General features: G+C 35.9%; 1 protein-coding gene across 11 annotated transcripts in view; it reads left to right on the forward strand.

The window, feature by feature from the left end:
- LOC127445284 (calcium/calmodulin-dependent protein kinase type II delta 2 chain) overlaps positions 1-23,659 on the forward strand; it is a 56,113-nt gene that overhangs the window by 20,335 nt on the left and 12,119 nt on the right. For 4 of the 11 annotated variants that reach the window (XM_051705248.1, XM_051705250.1, XM_051705254.1 and 1 more), the window contains exons 3-14: positions 3,667-3,726; positions 3,821-3,875; positions 6,323-6,388; positions 9,086-9,158; positions 9,636-9,738; positions 10,747-10,830; positions 11,601-11,695; positions 12,887-13,009; positions 13,137-13,220; positions 14,929-14,971; positions 16,847-16,887; positions 20,407-20,466. In XM_051705248.1, coding sequence (XP_051561208.1) covers positions 3,667-3,726; positions 3,821-3,875; positions 6,323-6,388; positions 9,086-9,158; positions 9,636-9,738; positions 10,747-10,830; positions 11,601-11,695; positions 12,887-13,009; positions 13,137-13,220; positions 14,929-14,971; positions 16,847-16,887; positions 20,407-20,466 — 887 coding nt within the window. The remainder of the gene's footprint in view (positions 1-3,666; positions 3,727-3,820; positions 3,876-6,322; positions 6,389-9,085; positions 9,159-9,635; positions 9,739-10,746; positions 10,831-11,600; positions 11,696-12,886; positions 13,010-13,136; positions 13,221-14,928; positions 14,972-16,846; positions 16,888-20,406; positions 20,467-23,659) is intronic. The other 7 variants (XM_051705252.1, XM_051705257.1, XM_051705258.1 and 4 more) reach the window with 3 other exon arrangements.

A 23,659-nucleotide genomic window follows, 5' to 3' on the forward strand; every position in this document is an offset into this window, starting at 1 on the left:
TCTCTCTCTCTCTCTCTCTCTCTATCTATCTGTGTCTCTCCCTCTCACTCTCTCTCTCTCTCTCTCTCTTTCTCTCTCTCTGATGATCTCAAATCTCTCATTAATCTCCTGGAAAAGCAGCACAAAACATGAAGGAATACTCTCTAACTCACACACAGCTTCACACACACACACACACACACACACACACACACACACTGCTGCAGTGCGGAAGGCTTTAGATACCAAGTAAAAAAGAGAACAGCAGAGAAAAGAGGGAGGAGGCGGGACTGTCAAATGAAGGCCTCTCCTGCAACGTACTGGGCGGCATTAAAAACATACATTCTGTACTGCACACACTGCTCTACTACTGTCAAGCCTGATTCACATATAGTCTATCATGTACTACTGATGATGATCGTGCCTGCAGCTGAATCACAGCAGTGCTGATATAGGGCCAAATCGCACTCTTGCTCGTGTGATATTGCTTATATATATATATAATGTATGTATTGAGTTTAACTATTAAATTATATTTAAAACATTTTTAAACTGTTCTGAAAATAATTGGTAAAAAAATATATACATATTTATCAAGAATCTTTTTGAAGATTCTCTGATATTTGTCAAGCCCGCCAATAAAGCAGACATGACGTATTAGTCTGTAATTACAATGGAGCAGTTTCTGAGACCACCAAATTCGAATCCTTCAGTTTCAGGGGTCAAACCCAAAAGACAACAATACAATGAGCAGTATTTAAGTTTAGGATTTACATGGACAGGATCAGTTGATGCAACACAACCTTTGTGTGTCATTTGTCAGGAGATTTTAGCTAATGACAGCATGCAACCTGCTAATCTCCACAGACACCTTGACAACAAGCTGAGTTTTTCCAAAGAAAACTTCAAGCCTTTCAAGGTCAGAAAAAAGTTATCTGAGAATTTGTCAAATTAAATGTAAAGGCCACTGAAGCTTCATATCACGTTGCGCTGCATATTGCCAAGGCGGGCAAAGCACATAACATCGGAGAGATGTTGATTTTGCCGGCAACCAAAGATATGTGTTCCTTTATGGTAGGAGAGGCAGCGGCTTCTAAGCTTGATTCTTTTCCACTCTCTGACAACACAGTGGGTCGGCGCATCTCTGACATGGCACAGGATGTGAAGGAGCAAGTGTTAGACAGCATCAGGCACAGCCCATTTTTTGCACTCCAGATCGACGAATCCACTGATGTGGCCAGCTGCGCACAGCTGTTAACATATGTGAGGTATGTGAAAAACATGGACATTCAAGAAGAGTTTCTATTCAATTGTCCTTTGCCTGCACACACACTCACACACACATCGTGTACGTTGTGTCACAAGGGAGGCCCACTGTCTTTGACTTTGAATACCCCTGGTTTAGAAGGATATTATGTCCTCCTAAGTAACGCGATGATTGATAGCCTTTGTGTTTATCTATCTATCTATCTATCTATCTATCTATTTATCTATCTATCTATCTACCTATCTATCTATCTATCTGTCTATCTGTCTGTCTGTCTGTCTGTCTGTCCGTTCGTATTCCTTTTATGCATCAAAACGTTGTTAATAATGTTTTTTTATGATTTGTCATTAGTGTCCAAAATACATCTACTATACTAATAAAATATCTAAGTATAACAAATAATTACAGTATGTGTGTGTGTGTGTGTAACAGGAGCCAGCTGGATTGTGATAGCTGTGCGGTATGTGTAAACCTCACTCCCCTGACCTCAAGATGCGCACTAGCGACTGACGCTAGAGGCTGTAAACTTTAGCCTCCTCATTAGCGTGCCCGCCTCCCATGCCGGCTGACGCCGGTTTGAATCCCGCTTCATTGCGGGAACATTGTTCATTGTTGTTGTCCATATTAAATGTGTTATTATTTAGATGCTGCTAGTTGTTATTGGTCCAGAGCCAGATTTATATCGACATTGTTCAGTGTATGAATATTTCACTTGCTTTAGTGTAGGTCTGAGCATCTCTTGGGAAAGCACACATTCATATGCACACAATACTTGAGCCCAAACTTTTGAAACAATACTATTGTATTTAAATATGAAACACACAAAAAAAGTTATTAGTTTAATCATGAAAAGATGGTCCGTAATTGTCATTGATCATTTATTGATTGGAGATGTCATTTCTATTAGGTGAAAAAAAAGACAGGTTAAACTTTGGTTTGGAACTTTTGAGAGTTGTGCTGTAACTGCAAGGGTTCTGTGGGATCCAGAGGGTTCTGATATTTGCATGCAGGGCTGGTTCCACTGCAGAGAGGAAGAGAGGCCTTTGCATTCTGATTGGTGGAGGAGTTGCTAGACAACAGATGTCTGGTCGGTTGGTAGGTGGACTACCTGTGGAGCTGGGGGGTGGTGGAGGGAGTTTATTGTGATAGAAGGAGTTGTGGGGGACAGAAAGAAGCACAAATTAACCTTATGAAACTGAGCTTAAACTGATAAACCTAAGCTAATACCCAATAAACTCAAATATAATGATCCACATTCGTAAAAATGCAAAGATGAGTGATTTGAGGTAATTTGGATATTATTTTTTTCAAACCCTCATTCCCCTCCCAACCTAATTTGTTCTCTTCACCTCAACAGAAATGAGACAAGAAACTGAATTCGGCCTAAGGCTGGGAAGACATGAACTGTTTATTTATTTGTTCCAAATCTCATTCAATCAGATCACTTTTTTTATATGATTCACCAGGTTTCATTTCACTATGAATCAGCTTTAAATATGGCTGCATTTGGAATAGCATACTACCGTACTACCCCTGTTATTTTAGCACTATGCCATATGTATACTTAGCACAGCATGCAAATTGTCTGTATACAGAGAATACCCAGATGACTTTTGCCAAAATGTGCAGAATGTAACTGAGCTCAATGCGAGGAATAATGTATCCCATAATGTAATGTACTCGATTTGACCTTCCGTTTCCAATGTGACCAATTAGCCAGAAGCAATATCAACCATGATTTTTAATATTTCCTTCTTGGCTCATTCTTTGATTATACTGCCTAGATTTAAGATGGTTTTAGACAAAATTGGATTTAAAATAAAAAATAACCTTTTAATTTCTAAGATGATTACTAGATGCCACTTGCTGAATTTAACATGCAACAATGAGATGTGACAGCAAGGTGCACTCACGTAATTTTGCTTTCTTTTTTCCATCACTATGGATGAATTGAATTTATTTTGGTTCATGAATTGTGTCACTTGATTCTTCAGAGAATTGTGTTTTTACTGCTTGCGAGTTAATTTTAATATGTTTTTTTTTTTTTTTTTTTTTTAAATATCGGATTAGTACAGAAGTGAGCATGTGGTTATTTATAGTTTTCTGCAGGTCAGGGTGCCATCTGCCCACATACATGCTCACAGGCTTCAGCGCACTGTCCTCTGGTGGTTCATCAAAAATCTGCAGACTTATTTCAGCATTGGACTCCCAACATGACCCTTTATGACACTGATGGAATGTTCTGTTCTGCTTCTTCCTTCTGTGGTTCTAAACTATCACTGAAAGGCTTAAATGTGATAAAACATGAACTGATCTGCCTGCTGTTAAGATACATAGATTTACTCATTCATTGCTTAAAATGAGTCCCATATGTCGGGCATTATCTCAACAAATCAGTTTTTTTTTTAACTCCATTTCAGATCACCAGAAGTTGGAGAGAGAAGCCAGGATTTGCCGTCTCTTGAAACACCCGAATATTGGTAATGGACTTATTCTTTTCCGAGACATTCTTTCAGAGATTTGTATTATGCCAACTTAAGATAAGGAAATGACCAAGGAAAATTCTCTTTGTAGTGCGACTCCATGACAGCATATCTGAGGAGGGCTTCCATTACCTAGTTTTTGATCTGTGAGTATATAGCTTGACATTTAAAGGTGCACTTAGTAACTTTTTGCTTGTGTCATCTTGGACTTACAGTGACACCTAGTGGTGTGGATGCAACATCATTCAAAATCAATGGCTTTCAGTTACAGATGCCATTGTAGAAATTCACTATTCACAATCAGCCATGATTAATTTAATCCAAGAGTGAAAGTGTCCAATAACAAGACAGTTACTGAGATTAAGCGAGTAGTATTCAGATGGTCATGTGATTATAAAATGGCAGCCCCCATGAGGGCGCCCCTGCCTCATGTGTAATAAAACAGCTTTTATAAGGTTACTGATATGACTAGAGTCCTCATCTCACGTGAGTTGTCATGATTTTATACATATGTTTCAAAATTACTATTAATTTCTTTAGAAGTAAAAATTTTTAAATTACTGAGTGCACCTTTAAGGAATAGTTCACCCACAAATGAAAATTTTGTCATCATTTACTCAACACAATGTTGTTCCAAGCCCGTATGACTTGCTTTCTTAAATGGAACATAAAAGGAGTTATTTAGCAGCTCTTTTCCATATAAAGAAATGAATGGAGACCAGGGGCTGTGGTCACTATTCACTTTCATTGTATGTAAAAAGAGCAGCTTAAACATTCTGCTATAGAAAACCCCTTTTGTGATCCACAGAAGAAAGAAAGTCATACCAGTTAGGAACGACATGAGTGTGAGTAAATGATGACAAAATTTTCATTTTGGGGTAAAGTATTCCTTTAAACTCTCTTTATCTTTCTCTATTGCTCCTTTTTCATTTCGTCGTCTTCTTTACATTTCTTATTTGTCTTTCTTTGCTTTCTCAGAGTCTGTGTGGTTAGCATTAGACTGCCCCATTTTCAAACTGCTGCTGATATTTATGTGATAGCATGACAGTGCCCAGAGGGCAGCCTATGGCAAAACTCTGAGCCTGTGAGACAATTCACTCCTTTAAACATTCATTTATGGACCTGACGTATATGGCATGAAAAGTGTTTCTAAGAAATAGAGCAGGCCAGTGGATTGTGCTGACTTGCTGAGTGTATGGCGTGAAGAAACGTCATCTGTTGCAAATGGTTAATAAGATGGTTCTGGTAGTAGCTGACATGGTTGGTAAGAGAAAAAGAGGTAAACAGAGGAGCACACAAGGACAGACAGACAAAAAAGCGATAAGAGAAGACATAAGCTGTCATATGCAGTAATGTTATTGTTTGCAACCCAAATTCTCACAGTAGCCTAGGACAAATGCTTGTAATGCTATTTTTGAACAGTGTTAGGTTTTGTATGAAGAAACATTTAACATTGTTTTATAAAAGATGAGCCGCATTTAAAGCTGTAGTAAGATGGCAATAAATGCACATGCACCTGTAACATTGCTTGGCAAATGTAAACAGCCTTAAAGTATGCTAATAAACTTCATTACTTTGTAGAAAAATATATATTTCTTTCCAGATTATTATTATTATTAAATGTCACTGTTTAGTGCTGTAACCACTACTGTATAAAGAAAAAGCCTCGTCAGACTGTGCATTACAGTGATTTTTCTACAGTTAAGGAAGTTTTAGGCATTTTACTTCATGTCATGCCTAACATCACCCCTTATCAGAGTTAAAATCACTTGGCCTCAAGTGGCTTATTGCTTTATTCTAGTTTTGGGTTCTGAATAGAGCTCAACAGTGACTGCCAACTTCTTTATTTCTCATGTCTCCAAAGGCATTTCAGAAAATTCTTCAATAAAGACTTTAAAGCCTTGATAATATCTACCACAAAAATGTGTTAGCTTAGTATTTGGAAATCAGAGACAAAGACATAGATGCAAACCTTTGTACTTAACACATTTTATGAGGGAATGAATGAATTACTTATTGCATAAAGCACTGGGAAGTATGTATTTGATTAAGTCTGTTTTTTGTGTCATCTTAATGCATTTTTATATCAGAAAGCACAACTACTCTCTTTAATGCTCTAATGCTACAGTATTCAATATTAACCAACATTAGGTTGGTAACTAGATAGATAGATGGCTAACGTTAGCTAAGCTGCATCTCTGATTGGTGAATCACACTTCAGGATTGTGGGTAGTGTAGTACTTCACTTGGAATAAGGCAATTACACGTATTTAAATATTTTTAAATGCAAGTTTTTTTTTTAAATCTCATTAATGTAATGGATTTATGGAAGCTGTACTCTACTGTTAACCACATGGTTACAGTATTTATAAAAATATCTTTTGGAGCAGTAAGTAAGTGTCGAGTTCTCTTTTTTGGATTTGAGACATTGTTTAGACTCGGCATTACAAACATCATTCTGGTGTGCGTGTGTTTTTGATATAGCCTGTTGTACTGTACTGTACCATCGTTTAACAACCTCAGAGCTTATTATGGGGCTGTCCTGAAAGGTTATACATTATCGCTACAAATCAATTTTAACCTTTGATCTCAGGGTTACTGGAGGTGAGCTGTTTGAAGACATCGTAGCAAGAGAGTACTACAGTGAGGCTGATGCCAGGTAAGGACTCACACAGACTTTTTATTTTTGCATTTTTGCACGAATTTTATGGAAAAATATGTATATTTCTGCAGAATGGATTTCAATATGGTACACACAAAAAAGTAATTTCCCTTACTTATTTTAAATATAGAACGTTTCTACATGTAAGTGAATATCTTTCATTCAGAATAAGTACGTTTCATTGAACCAGCATAATTTAGTTGAAATATGTCAAATTAATGTACTATAGCAATTTTAACTTAACTTCAATAGGTTCTTCAAACTCTTTTTATTAAGGTTTATTTAATACATATTCATATGTTGGTCCAACTTAATTTTATTTTTATTATTTATTAGTATATGCTAGGTTGGGATGGGCGGATCGATCCTAAAGTATCGATGCCTTCGATACTGATGTTGTATCAAAAATATCGATCCTCACACAAGAATATCTAAATTACAATTTTTAAACTGGGGATATTATTATTTGGTTATCATGAACATGAACAATAATCATAAGCTTCAAAGTGAAATAAAAATGATTAGGCTATATTAGCAAATACTTGTGCATGATGGGAACTATTTATTCTTCCGCTCATCTTAACATGCATGCTTTAAAACACAAGCAGAAAAGCGCTTGTGCCGTCACAAGGCTCGTTCAAACAAGAGGGATCAGTGCCTTAGAGGTAATGATAGAAAATCAGAGAAACAGCTTCTGGAGTAAATTCACACTAAAATAACAACGTATCTAAAGGTGACATTTCTTATAATGAGTTTGTGGGTAATTGATGCTAATAAATAATTAAATAATATAGTTAACCATGGTTTTACTAAAGTAATATTGTAGTAACCATGTTTTTTTTGTTTTTTTTCCTGAAACAATGGTTTTACTACAGTCATATTATAATAGTAACCATGGTTAATTTTGTGGTAACTATGATTTAACTAAACGCCATGGTTAAACTATAATTACTGTAGTGAAACCATGGTTAATTTTTGTAATAATTTTCTGTTTAGGCTCACAAATGTAAAACAAAAATGATGAATTATGACTAAAAATAATATTTTCAATTACACATTTTATCCCCAAAAAATTAACAAAATCAATTTAATAGAAGTATCGGTATTGGTATCAATGATATTGGACTTGAAATTATTGGTATCGGATCGAAAAGAAAATCAGTGGTATCGCCCATCGGTGAACAAGTGTAAGGACAGCAAATCTGTTGCACTGTCAATTTAATAGCAAATGTTTATAGAGATAAGCAGCTCTTAAATCAATTATCACTTTAAAATGAAAGTCCCTCCTCAACCTAAGCACAAGTTCCATTCTTCACCACAATAGAAACCCCCAAAACTCCAGCATAACAGACATTCTTTTTAAATACCAATATATTAGAACATGAAACATTAACAAATCTCCTCCTATTCTCATCTTGCTCAAAAATGCATCAAATAAAACTTAATTTCAACACCTTTTCTTCCTATCCAGTCCCTTGCATGCTGGGAAATGGCAATCCCCTGCCCAGTTTTATCAGTCATTCATTAACACCACAAACTGATTACATTAACTTCCATTTTACAAATTTAAATGGATAAAACACAATGAATTCAAGTTGTGACAAAATGTTCTAGAATTGTGTTGCTTTAGTTAGTTTTAATTAAGTAAACTGAACTAGCTGCAATTTTTTTTTTTTTTTTTTTGGTCATTTATGACTGTTGCTTGTCAGATTGTATGACAAGATCCCAGTGAGATCAATAGGTAAAAGCCAAGACAGACTGTGCAACATCAACTGTCACTGTCAATTGTACAATAATACAGTCTTAGGGGCTGTGACCAAAACATTTATGACACTATCAGAACTTTATGTATTGTCAGAGACCAAGAATCATTGCAAAGGCAATTAATGGACTGTTGGTGACAATGTAACACTCAGTGATCAAAAATTGGTGATTTTGCCATACGACAATCAATTCTCCAATTTCTTCTCAAATAACAAAATTGTGTCCAAATCAAACTACGTGCACCAAGCTTTAAACAGATTTGAGAGTACTACACTATTATTGGTAAACAAATAAACAAAAATGCAATTGGTGGGGTGGGGTGTGTTTTGGGGTGTAGAACTTGAGAGGTTTGCCAATTCTCTGAAAATCTGCAGAGCTTTCTGTGGACACAGCTTTTCCATGTGGCCCTGCTCATTAGTAAATTTGTTATTGTCAATGTGTTTCTCTATAAAATCTGCTTACAGACAGTTCTTTTTAAATCACTTATGAGTTTTATAATTTTTAAATCTTATGAGTTCCAAGATATCTAGTCTATTTCTCTGGGTGTCTCTAACAAATTTATTTATACTGATGATAAATTACACACACACACTTCCTTTTGCTGCCTTGCCTCCATTTATGAGTGTAATTTTGCATCTGTACAGTAAAAATTTGTGTAGATGTCTTTGGGGCTGGGGATAATGAAAAAAAAATGAGCAATGTGCAGCATGTTATTTATAGATGATTATTGACTGCATGCATTCTCATGAATGTATAATTCTATGTACAATTCCCCACAACAAACTGCATTCTTATTTAATAAAAGGCAAATCAAGTCCCCATTCTCCATCACTTTTTCTCAATAAGTTCACCCATTTTTCTGATTGTGTCTCTTGCCTTTCACAATGATACTTCCTTTCTATGTTACCTTTCTCTCTCTCTGTATTGCAGTCACTGCATTCAGCAGATTTTGGAGAGCGTTCATCACTGCCATGTTAATGGAATCGTCCACAGGGATCTGAAGGTCAGGACACACACACACACTCTCACACACTCTGCTCCAGACAGTGGCGCTCAATGTAGCACAGTCCAGTGCCAAATTTAGCACAGTCTGACGTAGCCGAATCTGGTATTGTCTAACAGAAAATTGCCTTGTGTAGCACACTGCTGTGTCTGAGAATCATATATTTTATCCTTTAGTCTACCGAAATCTTCACAAAGCTTCTTAGCTAATGATAATCAATCTACATTTGTGCGAAACAATACAGACTTTATGGCAGATTTCGCTTTTTTGTACTTCTTCCAAAATGTCTTATGTGTCTTTCAGCATTGTGAGGAGGTGTGAGTCACCATAGTCTAGTCACTGTTAAGAGAAGAACTCTTATAGAATAGAATAATGTTTTATTCATGTAATAGCTGCTTTTAGTAAAAAGCCCATTAACTAGGGGAGAATTACGATCATTAAATGATATATGTGTGTATGCGTCTGTTATATTCAAAGCCTGAGAATTTGCTGTTGGCCAGTAAGATGAAGGGGGCTGCAGTTAAGCTTGCAGACTTTGGTTTGGCCATAGAGGTCCAGGGTGATCAGCAGGCATGGTTTGGTAAGTATCACACAATACAATTTTTTTTTTTTTTTTTTTTTTTTTGCTAAAAAGACCAGCTTAAGCACTGTTTGGACAGGAATAGTTGTCCAAATGGCATTTGAATTAAAAATGTTAACTTAGGGGAAGGATCATACCATGGCTGTTCGGTTTCAGTGATCAGGCTGTCCTTATTAATTTAAATCGGATGGTATTCCAGCAGTACTGAACCACCACCAACTGTTATTTTACCCAGCAAGTTGGCAGAAAAATCCATGATGATTGTGCACTAGGCAGTGAAATGAAAAAATTAGCTTCAGGTATTCAACGAAGGTCAAAACAAATTAGAAATGTTGAGGGAAAAAAAATAATACATAGCAATCACAGACATTCCAAGGTGGAGGAGTTAAGATACAAATTCCAAAACAGTTTTGTTGTAATAAATTTAATTTTAAATAAAAAAGGACCCACTTTTTATTAGGTGTATTTAACTACTATGTAACTAAGTACTTGATACATTGTACTTATTATGTACATATGTGTTGTTGCATTGTACTTATATTTAAGGTACCTGCATTTAATTACATCTGTAGTTACACAGTTAACCTTACGCCTAACCCTAACCTAACCCTTACCGTACCCCTACTCCTAAACCTACCTGTACTTCAACCTCAGTAGCAGCAAATGTGAATCTTGTGAGAATTTTGCAGAACAATATGTGGTTACATAATAAATACATTGTATTGTATGTAGTTTAAAGTAAATACATAGTAGTTTAAGACGCCTTATATAAAGTGGGACCAAATAAAACATCAAAGATATATTTATTAGCATAGTATAGTATAGAGCTGAAAAAACTATTCTGTAGGACCCACTGCTATATAGCTATAATGTTAATGTTAACAATTTTGCAGGACTGTAAGACTTGCCAGCTTGGCAAAATACAGCTTGTAAAACTTATTTTAATACTAATCAATAATTTCAAATTGTAGAAAGTGCATTCATTTCTCTAAACCACTTTATTTCCAGGTTTTGCTGGTACTCCAGGGTATCTCTCCCCAGAAGTCTTGAGGAAAGATCCTTATGGCAAACCTGTGGACATGTGGGCCTGTGGTAAGTTGGAATAATGAATCATACAAATATGAGCCTCATCACTGACAGTGAGGTTTGATGGATGTCATTGTTAAAGCTCATTAACTGCTAATTAAATTATTGCAGCCTGATAGAGTTTTTAAGCAGTGTTGAATCTAATCAACTAAATGGAGTGTCTTTGGTAAATTGTCTTTCTGTTTTTCAGCTTAAAACTAGTTTGGTCATTTCAAGCAGTTGAGTGAATGTTTCAATTTAGCCTTGATGTAAAGGTGATTGCACGGTTTTTCATAATAAACATCTGATGTTTCTTCCCCCTTACAATTTTGGATGATAATATCATGATACTTTTTTGTACTGTATAACATTGTACTGAATGCTTACCATTATTCATGTATCGTGGGTTTTAAATGGTACTCCAAGGTACTTCAAATAATACCATGGTACTATCACAGTATACATTATGTCCTAAAAACCATGGCAGTTCCATCGTACCTTTTGTTACTTTTTTGTTTGTGGCATTTAGACATCAAAGAGATGTTTGAAAGTCAGATCTTTTATAGTGGAAACTAACTAAATTTAAATTTCATCAGCAATCATAACAGAAGGATTGCATATGTTCACCCTTTGGCTCAACCTCAACCAACTAGATAACATCATACTTGAATAAGATAACTTAACTTGTATCTAGACGTCATTTCAGAATTGATTTCCAATGGAGTTCAGATTTAAGTTGGCTATTTGTTTTAAAGAACATGTGAATGTGTCAGTAATGGGAGCTCTGTTCATTATAGGTGTGATTCTCTACATTCTGCTGGTTGGATATCCACCATTTTGGGATGAAGACCAGCATCGCCTCTACCAGCAGATTAAGGCTGGTGCCTATGACGTAAGTCTGGCTAACTAAACTTTTTGATGATTTGCAAACTATTTCCCTGCAGAATGTTCACAGAGATGGACAGACTAAAGTTATTTTCCAAAAAATAGTGAGATGCATACCTAGGTAACATTTCAAGGCATAGGCGTGCTCTTGATGCAAAAGCTGTTTTAAACTGTGAGCAGCACAATAATGCTGCCATGTTAGATAATTTTTTGACCAAATTCTAAGGCAGTATCCATACCTGACAAAAATTGGATTTGGAAAAATAGTGAGGTTTTTTTTGTGTGTGTGTGTGCATAGTGTACTTTGTGTCAAATCACATTCATTTCAAATCACATTCATTCATTCATCAACAGTGCACGGTCTCTTTAATTGAGTGTGAGCAGCACTGCAAAAATAGACTCGCAGCCAAAACCCCAAATGCACTGCAGCTCATGCTACACTCTGACGTGCTGCTGACGCTTCCGATGTGAATGCTCTAATCTGTTGTTATGGACGGTGAAAAAAATGTACTCTGCTCATGCGCCGATCACGCTTGCGATGTGAAACGGCATTAGGGGTCTTTCACATAGGATGTGTCTGTAGGAACTATTTTGTAGTTGTTAATATACAGTATATAATCACACTAGACTGACGTCTTGGACATCTTTTGCTAATTTGCTGTTTTTCAGCATCTCACTCCATGAGTACTACGTTTTAAAGATGCATGGTCAAATGAAAAGAAGTTCTGTTCTATTCTGCTGTGCTGTAGTTAGTTGTTATTAAATGCAAGAATGTGTTTTGTGTGAACGGCCCATTTGAAGGCAGCTGCCTATGTAGGCATTCAAGTCATCACTTAAAGATTTGTTCTTAATGTATGCTCAAGATTTAAATTTGCACAAATTGCCATTAATCCTAAAAAGCAGTGATGAACCAAGAACATGTCCTATTGAACTGGAAGGGAAATTAGAAATGCCCAATTTGAATAAACTGTGATCAATCATTTTAACACCTCAATGACTAGGTTAAAACTCAGAATGAAAAATTAGATGAGATTGCTTATAAATCTGCTGATAATATTTGAATATATTGGATAACTCTGATAATAAATTGATATAATTACTCTTTGGTTCTTTGGGTTCCAAGGCTGACAAGTCATACATAATCTTTAACTGATTTATTACTTGTTGTGATAAGGAATTGTTTTATCTCTGTTTGTAGTTTCCTTCTCCTGAGTGGGACACAGTAACCCCTGATGCTAAAGATCTGATTAATAAGATGCTGACCATTAATCCTTCGAAACGCATCACAGCTGCTGAAGCCCTCAAACACCCTTGGATCTGTGTATGTGTTTCAACACCCACATACAAACACACATGCTTTCTTTTCCACAACAACAACAAAAAATCCTCGTAATAATAAAAGTAATCCTCGCTTATCACTTGTAATCATAATTTTTTCCTCTCTCCAGCAACGCTCCACTGTAGCCTCCATGATGCACAGACAGGAAACTGTGGAGTGTTTGAAGAAGTTCAATGCCAGAAGGAAACTCAAGGTTAGCTTCTGTCTGGTTTTCTTCTCCTTCTTCAACCTCTTTCATAGGTCTTTTGACTAGTGTTATAATTATTTGGGTTTTTTAAATGGCCAAGATATTCTAGGTACTCATTTCTGGTGGGCAAATTATCCTGCAAATACATTTTAAAGACATTATACAACCCCAATTCTAAAAAAGTTGGGACAGTATGAAAAATGCTAATAAAAACAAAAAGGAGTGTGATTTGTAAGTTATATTCACCCTTTGCTATATTGAAAGCACTACAACTACACATTATATGATGTGTTTCCATTTCATTGTTTTTATTAAATTTACAGTCATTTAAAATCAGATGATTGCAACACGCTCCAAAGAAGTTGAGACAGGGGAAATTTAAAACGAGACAAATTCAATTTTATAACAATTTGATGAGTTGAAATAACAAGGCGATGTGAAACAGGAGATGTTAAACAGGTGAGGCAATCGTGTCATAGTATATAAGGAGCCTCCAAAAACAGCCTAGTCATTCAAGAGCAAGGATCATTCGAGACTTGTCAATTTGCCAACAGATGCTTCAGCAAATAATCCAGCACTTTGAGAACAATGTTCCCCAAAGACAGATTTGAAGGATTTTTGGCATTTCACCCTCTAGAGTGCACAATATAGTTAAAAGATTCAAGGAATCTGGTCAAATCTCGGTATGTAAAGGGCAAGACGAAAACCACTTCTGAATGCGCGTGATCTCTGATCCCTCAGACATCACTGTCTTAAAAAACATTATTAATCTGTGAGGGATTTCATGAACATGGGCTTGGATTACTTTAGTAAACCTTTGTTAGTCAACACCATTCACCGCTGCATCCACAGATGCAAGTTAAGACTTTACTATGAAGGCAAAAGCCCTACATCAACACTGTCCAGAAGCACTGCCGACTTCTCAACTTGGTCTCATCTTAGATGGAAAGTAGAACAGTGGATCTATGTTTTTTGGTCTGAAAAAAAAAAAAACACATTTCAAAAAGCTTTTGAAAAATAAAGCTTGTGTTATCTGGGCCAAAGAGGAAAAGGGCTTATTAGCATCAGGTCCAAAAGCCAGTGTCTGTATGGGCCAGGGGTGTGTCAGTGCCCATGGCATGGGTAACAAGCAGAGAGTGTGGGTGCTAGATTGGCCTGCCTGCAGTCCTGACCTGTCTCCAATTGAGAATGTGTGGTGCATTATGAAGCACACCATACAGCAATGAAGCCCCTATACAATTGTCCAGCTAAAGACCTGCATAATGGATGATTGGGGGAAAATTCCACTTTCTAAACTTAACAAACTTGAGTCTTCAGTGCCCAAATGCTTAATAAGTGTTATTGGAAGAAAAGGTGATGTTTCACAGTGGTAAACACTCGACTGTCCCAACTTTTTTAGAGCGTGTTGCAATCATCTGATTTGAAATTACTGTACATTTTCAAAAAATAATGAAATTCACAAGGAAAAACATCATATAATGTGTAGTTGTAGTGCTTTCAATATAGCAAAGGGTGAATATTATTTACAAATCAATCCTTTTTGTTTTTATTAGCATTTTTCATACTGTCCCAACTTTTCCAGAATTGGGGTTGTAGAAAAATGAGGGTATGCATTTCTCCTGCTATAGCTTCTAAATGGTTCCCCCTTTCCTTTCTTTCTTGCTTGTGTTCTTTTTCCCTTCTCTTTCATTTGCTAACCTTTAAATGCAATCAGGGTGCAATTTTGACCACTCTCCTGGTCACAAGAAACTTCTCAGGTATGTCTTGCACTGTGTTTGTTTGCACTGGGTTTGTTTATGTGTGTGTCTGCAATATAAGGTTTTGATTTCTTCTACAGCTGTAACCTTCTTTATTTTGCCACATACTGTATATACAGTGTGGTGTTCTTGTATAATTTATTTTTTCTTATTATATAAATCTTGTTATTGATTAAAAAAATGATTTGTATTTTTACAGTTTGGTGTTTATCTAAACATTTTTGGTATTAAGTTTGTTTTTTGTTTTTTTATGAAGTGGTACTGTACTTTTTTTCAGACTTTTTATTTAAAATGTCCTTCCTGTTCAACATTTCTTTATCTCCTTTTGGTTTTTTTTTTTTGGTTTTTTTTGTTTTTTTGGTTTTTTTGGGGGGGTGGGTCCTGTTTGTCCCGTGAGGTAAGAATCTAATTGGACTTGAGAAGGGGATGTGTTTTTACTCTAACCAGTCAACTGGTTTGCTTGTTTGACACACTTCCCTGTTACTATGAGATACTAATTACCCTTGTTTGCATGTGATCAAACAGGTTACATTCATAACATCACCATAATGTTTGGATCTTACATGTAATCTTTCGAAATGAGAAATCTGTGAAATAAATAATTCAAATGTTTATGCAGTCACACCTTAAGCAGGAATTATAACTGAAATGTTACATTTGAATAATGTAATAACATATGGTGTGTTATGAATGTAATCACAATAATAATTCCTAGATTTACGTTACTGAGGGAGTAAATGTTTCCTGTCTTGCTCATAGAATAAGTATCTTGAGTGCTTGTGCATTTTCTGGTTACATTTACATCTGGGTATGTTCATTTACTGGAATGTTACATTTGTATATATACAGTATATACAGTCTATAAGCTATGGTGGAAAGATTTTCAAATGCCAGTTGTTAAAGTATATTTTGGATATATATTACAATAGAATGATAAAAAAGCTTTGAGCCAACAATAGCTTTATGGTCATTGTGATAAGCTGAATTCAAAGCAACTCTTTCTTCGAGGACAAATGTGTGCAGTTTGAATAGTGAAAACTATATTAGCATGCTATATTCTAAAAAATATAGTATCACCAATATGAACTTAAATATACAGTATATTTGCTGCATATTTCTAAATATGTATGAAATATATAGATTGGCCTCTTTCATTATCACAAATAGCATCCTTTTATTATTTATTTACAAATTGTATGTACAAATTATTCATTCATGTTTTACATCTTGTGCTCTTTATACAAGAACTACAAGAATTGTGTGAGAACACATGTTTGAGTTTAATCTAATATACTTTTTTTTATTTTATAGAACACATTTTATCAGTTATATTGATGCCACATGATATATAAAAATCCATTCTTGTAACTCTCACAGTTTTTACTTTTACAACAGCCGTTTATGAGTTTATGTACAATAACCACAAACAAGAGCACATAAACTGCTGAGTTGTGAAATCATTTTCAAAGAAAAAATGTTTTAAATGCTGTATTTTCCCTAAACGTTCCTTGTTCAAAACCTATGAGGAGATTCTCAGGATCAAATTACACTTGGAAGTAGTTGGAATACTAAATAACATTTTTAACACAAACACACTTATCCTCTAAGAATAGATTTGCTAGATGTCTGGTTTTGATTGTGACCTGGGTTAATCTTTTTTTTATCCCTTAGTCTTGCATTGTGTGTAGGAAGCAATAGAGTTCCTATCCTAAAAATGAATGATTTGTATGACTGTGTTATGTGTTTCCTGCCCGAGTTCTTGTGTCACAATAAGGAGAACAGTAATCCCAGAATGCCTGCTGCATGTTTCTTAATAGATTTGTAATGTTCTAATATGTAAATATTCATGGTTCACTTTCATTTTTCAACCAACAGCAGCCAAAAGCTTGTTGAACAAGAAGCCAGATGGTGTGAAGGTGGGTTAAGTTTGTTTCCTAGTAATCTTTTTGCAAAACCAAGATGTAGCCTACAGTATAAAATAACCTACTGTAGTATTGGCAATGCCTGAAAATAATCTAAAAGCAAGAACATTGTGCATCCTTCAGGTTTATGCTGTTGTTTGTTAGTTGCTTTTCCAGAAATACTGAGGTTTTTAATTAATATAGTTTCCAATTCAAAAACAATGCAGTTTTAATTAGAGTGTTGTGTGGCATTTCAATCAATTCCATTTTAATTCCAGTTTTCAGGTTCTATTTAGAAGAAGAAAAGATTTGGAAACATAAATCTATTTGGACCTTGAAATGTTTAGTTCATTCCCTGAATTTGCTGGAAATTAAATGAAATTGCCCTTCATTCTCACTGTTATTTTGTCATTTACTTGTGTACGTACTGTGGATGTGTCACATAAAATGGGAAATATATTTATACGCTATTAATATTACACGTTTTGGTCCCTGAGGGTACGTTTACACGACAACGATGTACTAAAAACAGAAAAGTTTTTCTTTTGCGTTTTTGAAAAGTTTTGCATACAGATGACAACGTTGTCAAAACGATCCCCGTTCACACGGATCTGCGAAAACGACTAAAAATGCTGTATTATGCATGCCAAGCCAGTAGTAGGCGATGTCAGTTTGTAAAGAAACACTACGCGCCTGCGCACATAAGCATTCTTCCACAGAGCGGTGAACACAAACAATGAAGTTGGCAATCGCTGGTCGTAGTAGTGATGCAGTAAATCTACACTTTGCTGGAGAAGCGTCAATAAACTCAATCTTGAGCAGCACAAACACAATACTGTAGTCCGCCATTGTAGTTTTGAATGTCTCGCGCGTTGTTTTGAAGTTCTCGCGCGCATGACTATAGACTGAACACGTAATACGCGTGCGCATGACGTCATCGTTTTCACATATTCGCGTTTTTGTATGTTTACACAGAGACGATAAGGGCATCGTTTTCAAAAACTTGCACTTTGAAACCCGTTTTCAAAAGTTTGCGTTTTCAGGCCCCAAAACGACATTGTCGTGTAAACGAACAGCCAAAACGCATAAAAAGTTTTCCATTTTTAGTTGATAACGTTGTCGTGTAAACGGCCCCTGAGTTTCAGTACTTGTCATAGGGCCGTTTACATGACAACGTTTTCAAATGATGATGACATGCGCACGCGTATAACGTGTTATATAAAGAATGATGGATTGATAGGCATCAATTTGAGATGTATAATTATCAATATGAATACTGGTGTCTGTGCAAATTAATCAACAATTAAACCATTTGGAGTGTTTTGTGTGGAATGTGAACATTGTACTGTAGGCAGAACCTGCAATTTCAAAATCTTGAAATTAATGTGTGGATTCAGAGGGGAAAAATGTATTTGTATTTTAAATATTATTTATTTACTTAATTTAATTTGATGTACCTTTACCCTGCAATTCATTCACCCATCGCTTATGTATATAGCCAATAGGCAGAGATGTGATGCCAAGTACTGTATTCAATTATGTGCTTAGAGTATGATAACATGAGGCAGTGAAAATGCATGTTAGATCCAGCGTACACAAGACCTCTCTCTCCATCAGAAGATATCATATATCAGAGTTCTGTCTGATATCCAAAACCAGTCAACAGCTTGTTATGTTAACTTACTCTCCTACCAGCCCAAGAGTCAGCAGGGGGAATACAGAAGAAGGCAGGAGACGAAGTGATGGTAAAAATGAGCAGAGTTTATTGAATAATCTTGATAGTACAGTCTATAGGCATGCGCGCGAGTACTTCAAAACAACGCGTGAGACATTCAAAACTACAATGGCGGACTACAGGAGAGTGTTTGTGCTGCTCAAGATTTTGAGTTTATTGATGCTTCTCCAGCAAAGTAATTGTAGTAATAAAGCAACCTCATCGTCCATCCAGACAAAATTGCTCGATGCTTTCGCCATCTTCATTGTTTGTATTCACCGCTCTGTGGAAGAATGCTTATGTGCGCAGGCGCGTAGTGTTTCTTTACAAACTGACATCGCGAAATACTGGCCTGGCATGCATAATACAGCGTTTTTAGTCGTTTTTGCGGACCCGTGTGAACGGGGATTGTTTTGACAACGTTGTCGTCTGTACGCGAAACTTTTCAAAAACGCGAAGAAAAACTTTTCCGTTTTTAGTACATCATTGTCGTGTAAACGTACCCTTAGTTAATTTTTCTAATCTAGATAATTCCATCCAAAAAAAAAACATCCTGTCAGAGCAAATGCTTCTGACATCCAGTTTGTGATATGAGTAACAAAAAATTATATAGATTTTTCACACAATCCTGTCACTCATGTGTCTTTTTTGTCTTTATCAGATTTTACTTAAGTTGTTGAAATAAATTCACAAACTCTCTCAAAGAGCAAGCTGTTTGAAATAAATTTGGCCATTATCCAGCATGTAGGGGGTAATGTACAGTCAGCCGGTTGTATCACAGATAAATGATTTTGTGATTACAACAGGCTGACTGTACATTATCCTGCTTATTACATGGCTACTGACCAAAAAAATAAATTCATGGACATAAATCAGTTATGTTATTATGTTAGAATAAATAAATCACTGAACGACTGAAATCAACCTCCGGTTTGCATCAGAGTTCTGTTGGTGTTTATTTTCTAATTAATGAACGTCTGACTGCACATTATGCATTTTATTACAAGACTACTTGCCAAATAAATAAATAAATGCACGTGATTTGAGTTAAAATTATTTTTTAGCTTACTTGTAGAGATCGCACAGTGATCGATGGCTCGCAAATACCCAGATGAAAAGTCTTATACCTGGATGTGCGGTTGTTACAGAGAAATATCAGACCACTAGATGGCACCATTGGCCAATCAGAATAGAGTATTCCAGAGAGCCGTGTAATAATATGGATATATTATATGGTAGATATTAAGGTTAATGAAGTTAATTTAAAAAGTAAGTGTTATAATCCAAAATAAGAAATAAATTAATTAATTAATACATAAATAATTAAAACTTAAGACCTTTAATGATGCTGCGTGTAATTTAATCAATGTTAAAGTACTTCTATTCGAGCTTAAAGTGCAACATTGGCTTAAACATTAGTGTATCTGTTTCCTAAACAAAGAAAGTCGATGGAGTTTGGGAAGTCTGTTTAAAAGCAGCCATTATTTTTCCAATTCTGCTAGTGCTAGTGGCACAAATATTACACACACAAATTTATGAATTAATTATTTTATTATTTGTGGCAGAGTATATGTTCATGCTTGTGTCCATCACATGTGACTGCTGTTGTATTCATCACATAAATTGACATCATCAGTTCCCTCATGTATATCTGTGTCTGTCTGTGTATCTGTGTATGTCTAGTTGTGGATGTTTTCTGTCACAGAACTCCTGCACTTCTTTTCCTAGTCTTGTGGAATTTTGTAACCCTAGTTTGATATAGTAGACCCCGTCAGTGTAAAATTTGGTAATGTGTGATTTGCTCCTCATCCCACTTACAGGTTAACAACAAAACCAACCTAGCCAGCAGCCCCAAAGACACAGGCCCTGCCCCAGCACTGGTACCCACAACAACAGCCCTGCCCTCTGCATGACATCACCCCACTAGACCCTCCCCTGCTAAACAATGAGCCAGATTTATTTTCCTTTTCATAATAAAAGCTCAATACCAAAACGTAGTGAGCTGTCTTGCTGTCTACACCCTACATGCTGCTACCTTATATGGCAGCATCCTAACCTTACATGTAACTGTTACGGAACTCTCTACAGAGTCAGCAACTCGACGCTACAAAAACTAGTGCTACTAATGTGAAGCACATAAGAGACGTGACTCGCAAGTGATTATTTTAGCATGGTGCTAAGCTAACAATGCAACTCTTCAGCAAGGATAAAAAATTATGTTTAAAAAAAAAATAAAAAGTGAAATAGTCATATATAGTGTGACAAATAACATGTATAGTAGGCCTTTATTTTTAGTCAACTTTACTCTTGAATCTACTGTATCCACCATATTGGATGGGTTTTTTACTGTTTGACGCAATGCGTTGTTGAATTGCCGTATCCATGAAGGATACATGTCTTGCTGCCTTATAATTTGGCAAAAAAGGCATGTAGGAAGACAGTATAATGTCACCGACTACGTTTGGAACAGCCTTCACATTGGGAGTGTGCCTATGATGCCTTACGGTTGCTTTCACACTAGTACTTTTGATGTGCACCCGGGTTCCAATTACATTAAAGTTCTGTTCGTTTGGATGATTTGAACGCTGTTTTCCGAACTTGGGTGTGCACTTGGGAACTGCACCCAAGACCCCTTGATAAGGTGGTCAAACTCGGGTTCAGTCCAAGCAATCAAAGTGTGAAAGCACCCTAAAATGATGTCTAAGTAGGCAATTCACAAGGTTGACAAATGAACACAAACAAAGATTTTTAGAAGAATATCTCAGCTCTGTAGGTCCTTTCAAAGCAAGTGAATGGGTACCAAAAATGTTAAGCTCCAAAAGCACATAAAGGTAGAATATAAGTAATCCATACAACTCCAGTGGTTAAATCCATCCTTCAGAAGCAATATGAAAAGTGTTGGTGAGAAACAGATACATATTTAAGTCCTTTTTTTACTATCACGCTCCCCATTCACTTTCACTTTCTTCTCCTTTTGTTTTTGGCGATTCACATTCTTTGTGCATATCGCCACCTACTGGGCAGGGAGGAGAATTTAAAGTAAAAAAGGACTTAAATATTGATCTGGTTTTCACCCACACTTATCGCTTCTGAAGATATGGATTGAAACACTGGAGTTTTATGGATTAATTTAATGCTGCCTTTATGTGCTTTTTGGAGTTTCAACATTTTGGTCATCATTCACTTGCATTGTGTGGACCTAGGCATGAGGGTGATTAAATGATTAGGGAATTTTCATTTTTGAACTTTTCCTTTAAGCTGCTTAAAATATATTTAAGATGTGAACCCAATATCTTCACGGAAGAGCTTAAGAAAAAGAGATGTACTAGCTCTAAACTATTTTATTATCCAGTCAAATTGAAAAGTATGACAGTATACAGAGTGATATAATCATCTCAAAGCTAAATTAAGACAAAAACAAAAGGTTTGTAAATCTGGCGTTGTTAGAGTGTCCTCTTTCCCAAAGTTCAGACTGAGACCTTGCATGACTCTCTCATACTGTATGTCACCTTTAATTCGCATATGTGTTATGATTCCATTTGATCTTCGAATTCAAGGAAATTTAGGGGTGTATTCAATCATATTTTCTCTGAAAATATCAAAAGCGACTGCTACTAATAGATGTTTTGTAATTATATAGCTTTAAAGCATTTCAAGCACAAAAATCCATATAATGCTTGTGGTTAGTTGCATAGTCATGGTGTACTGCCGTTTGCCTGCTATATTTTTCCCATTCGTTTTTACTCATTTAGTTTACATCTAAATCCTGTCAAATCAGGCTCTGAGTGTCTTTCTCTGGCTTAATTTGAATGCTTGGAGTGAATGCTGTGCAGTGCATGGATGGTGTTGGCATTTCTTTGATAGGGTCATATGCTTAGAGCTCTTCACTGTCTGTAGATTGACATTGTTTGCTTGGCATAATGACGCAGACGTGTGCAAACAGGCATGTCTCTCGGACTGACGACACTGTGACGCACACAAACTGACACACACCTAAACTGTTTCATTTTCTCGCTCTCTTTCTCACACACACATACACTTAACTCTCTGAGGGTAATGCTTCTTAGACAAATGACAAGTGTGTATATGTAATTTTCTCTAATCTGGTGGTGATCAGACATGACATTACGATCAAATAAGCTCAGTCCCACTCAGAGACCACCAGGCTGATTAATTACTTTGTATCTGCTACTCTCTTTCTCTCTCTCTCTCTCTCTCTCTGTGTGTGTGTGTGTGTGTGTGTGTGTGTGTGTGTGTGTGTGTGTGACCTAGGGATCACATCTTAGCAGTGATCCAGTGAAAAATGGTTTGAAACCAAGATCTAATGCATATTGCAAGAGTAAACTGATTCAAAGTTGAATTTCTTGTGCTTTACTGATTGTAACTCCCATAACAGAAATAAGATATATGGCAGGCAAGGCCATATATGGCAGATACTATACTGTACATGACATATATTATGTGTATACTGGTACACATTTTCCCAAATTTGTTTGATGTCGTGTGTGTGTGTGTGTGTGTGTGTATATATATATATATATATATATATATATATATATATATATATATATATATATATATATATATATAATATTAGGTGGTGCTTGTTAAGGATCACTTTTACTACTGTATGTTTACTTTTCTGAATTACTTTAGAGTGGTCCTTCCTTTAATATCCTTTACATTAAAGGGATAGTTCACCCAAAAATGAAATTGTCTTCAGAAGCGATATGATAGGTGTGGGTGAAAACAGATAAATATTCATGTCCTTTTTTACTATAAATTCTCCCCCCTGCCCAGTAGGTGGTGATATGCATGAAGTTGCATTGAATAGACCTACAAAGCCTATTCGTTTGTTTTCAGCATTAGAAAGAAAGACATACACATCTGGGATGGCATGAAGGTGGTAAAGAATGAGATAATTTTCATTTTTGGGTGAACTATCCCTTTAAATGAGTGATCATTCAAAGTACCTTCACAACTGCAACACCCAGCCAGTTATCATGGCAGTGGGTTTTGCATTGGAACACACCTCTTACATTTTCTTCAGAAAAAAATAGTATTTAGTTACTA

This window comes from Myxocyprinus asiaticus, chromosome 8 (assembly GCF_019703515.2).
Source record: "Myxocyprinus asiaticus isolate MX2 ecotype Aquarium Trade chromosome 8, UBuf_Myxa_2, whole genome shotgun sequence".
NCBI classification, from domain to species: Eukaryota; Metazoa; Chordata; class Actinopteri; order Cypriniformes; family Catostomidae; genus Myxocyprinus; species Myxocyprinus asiaticus.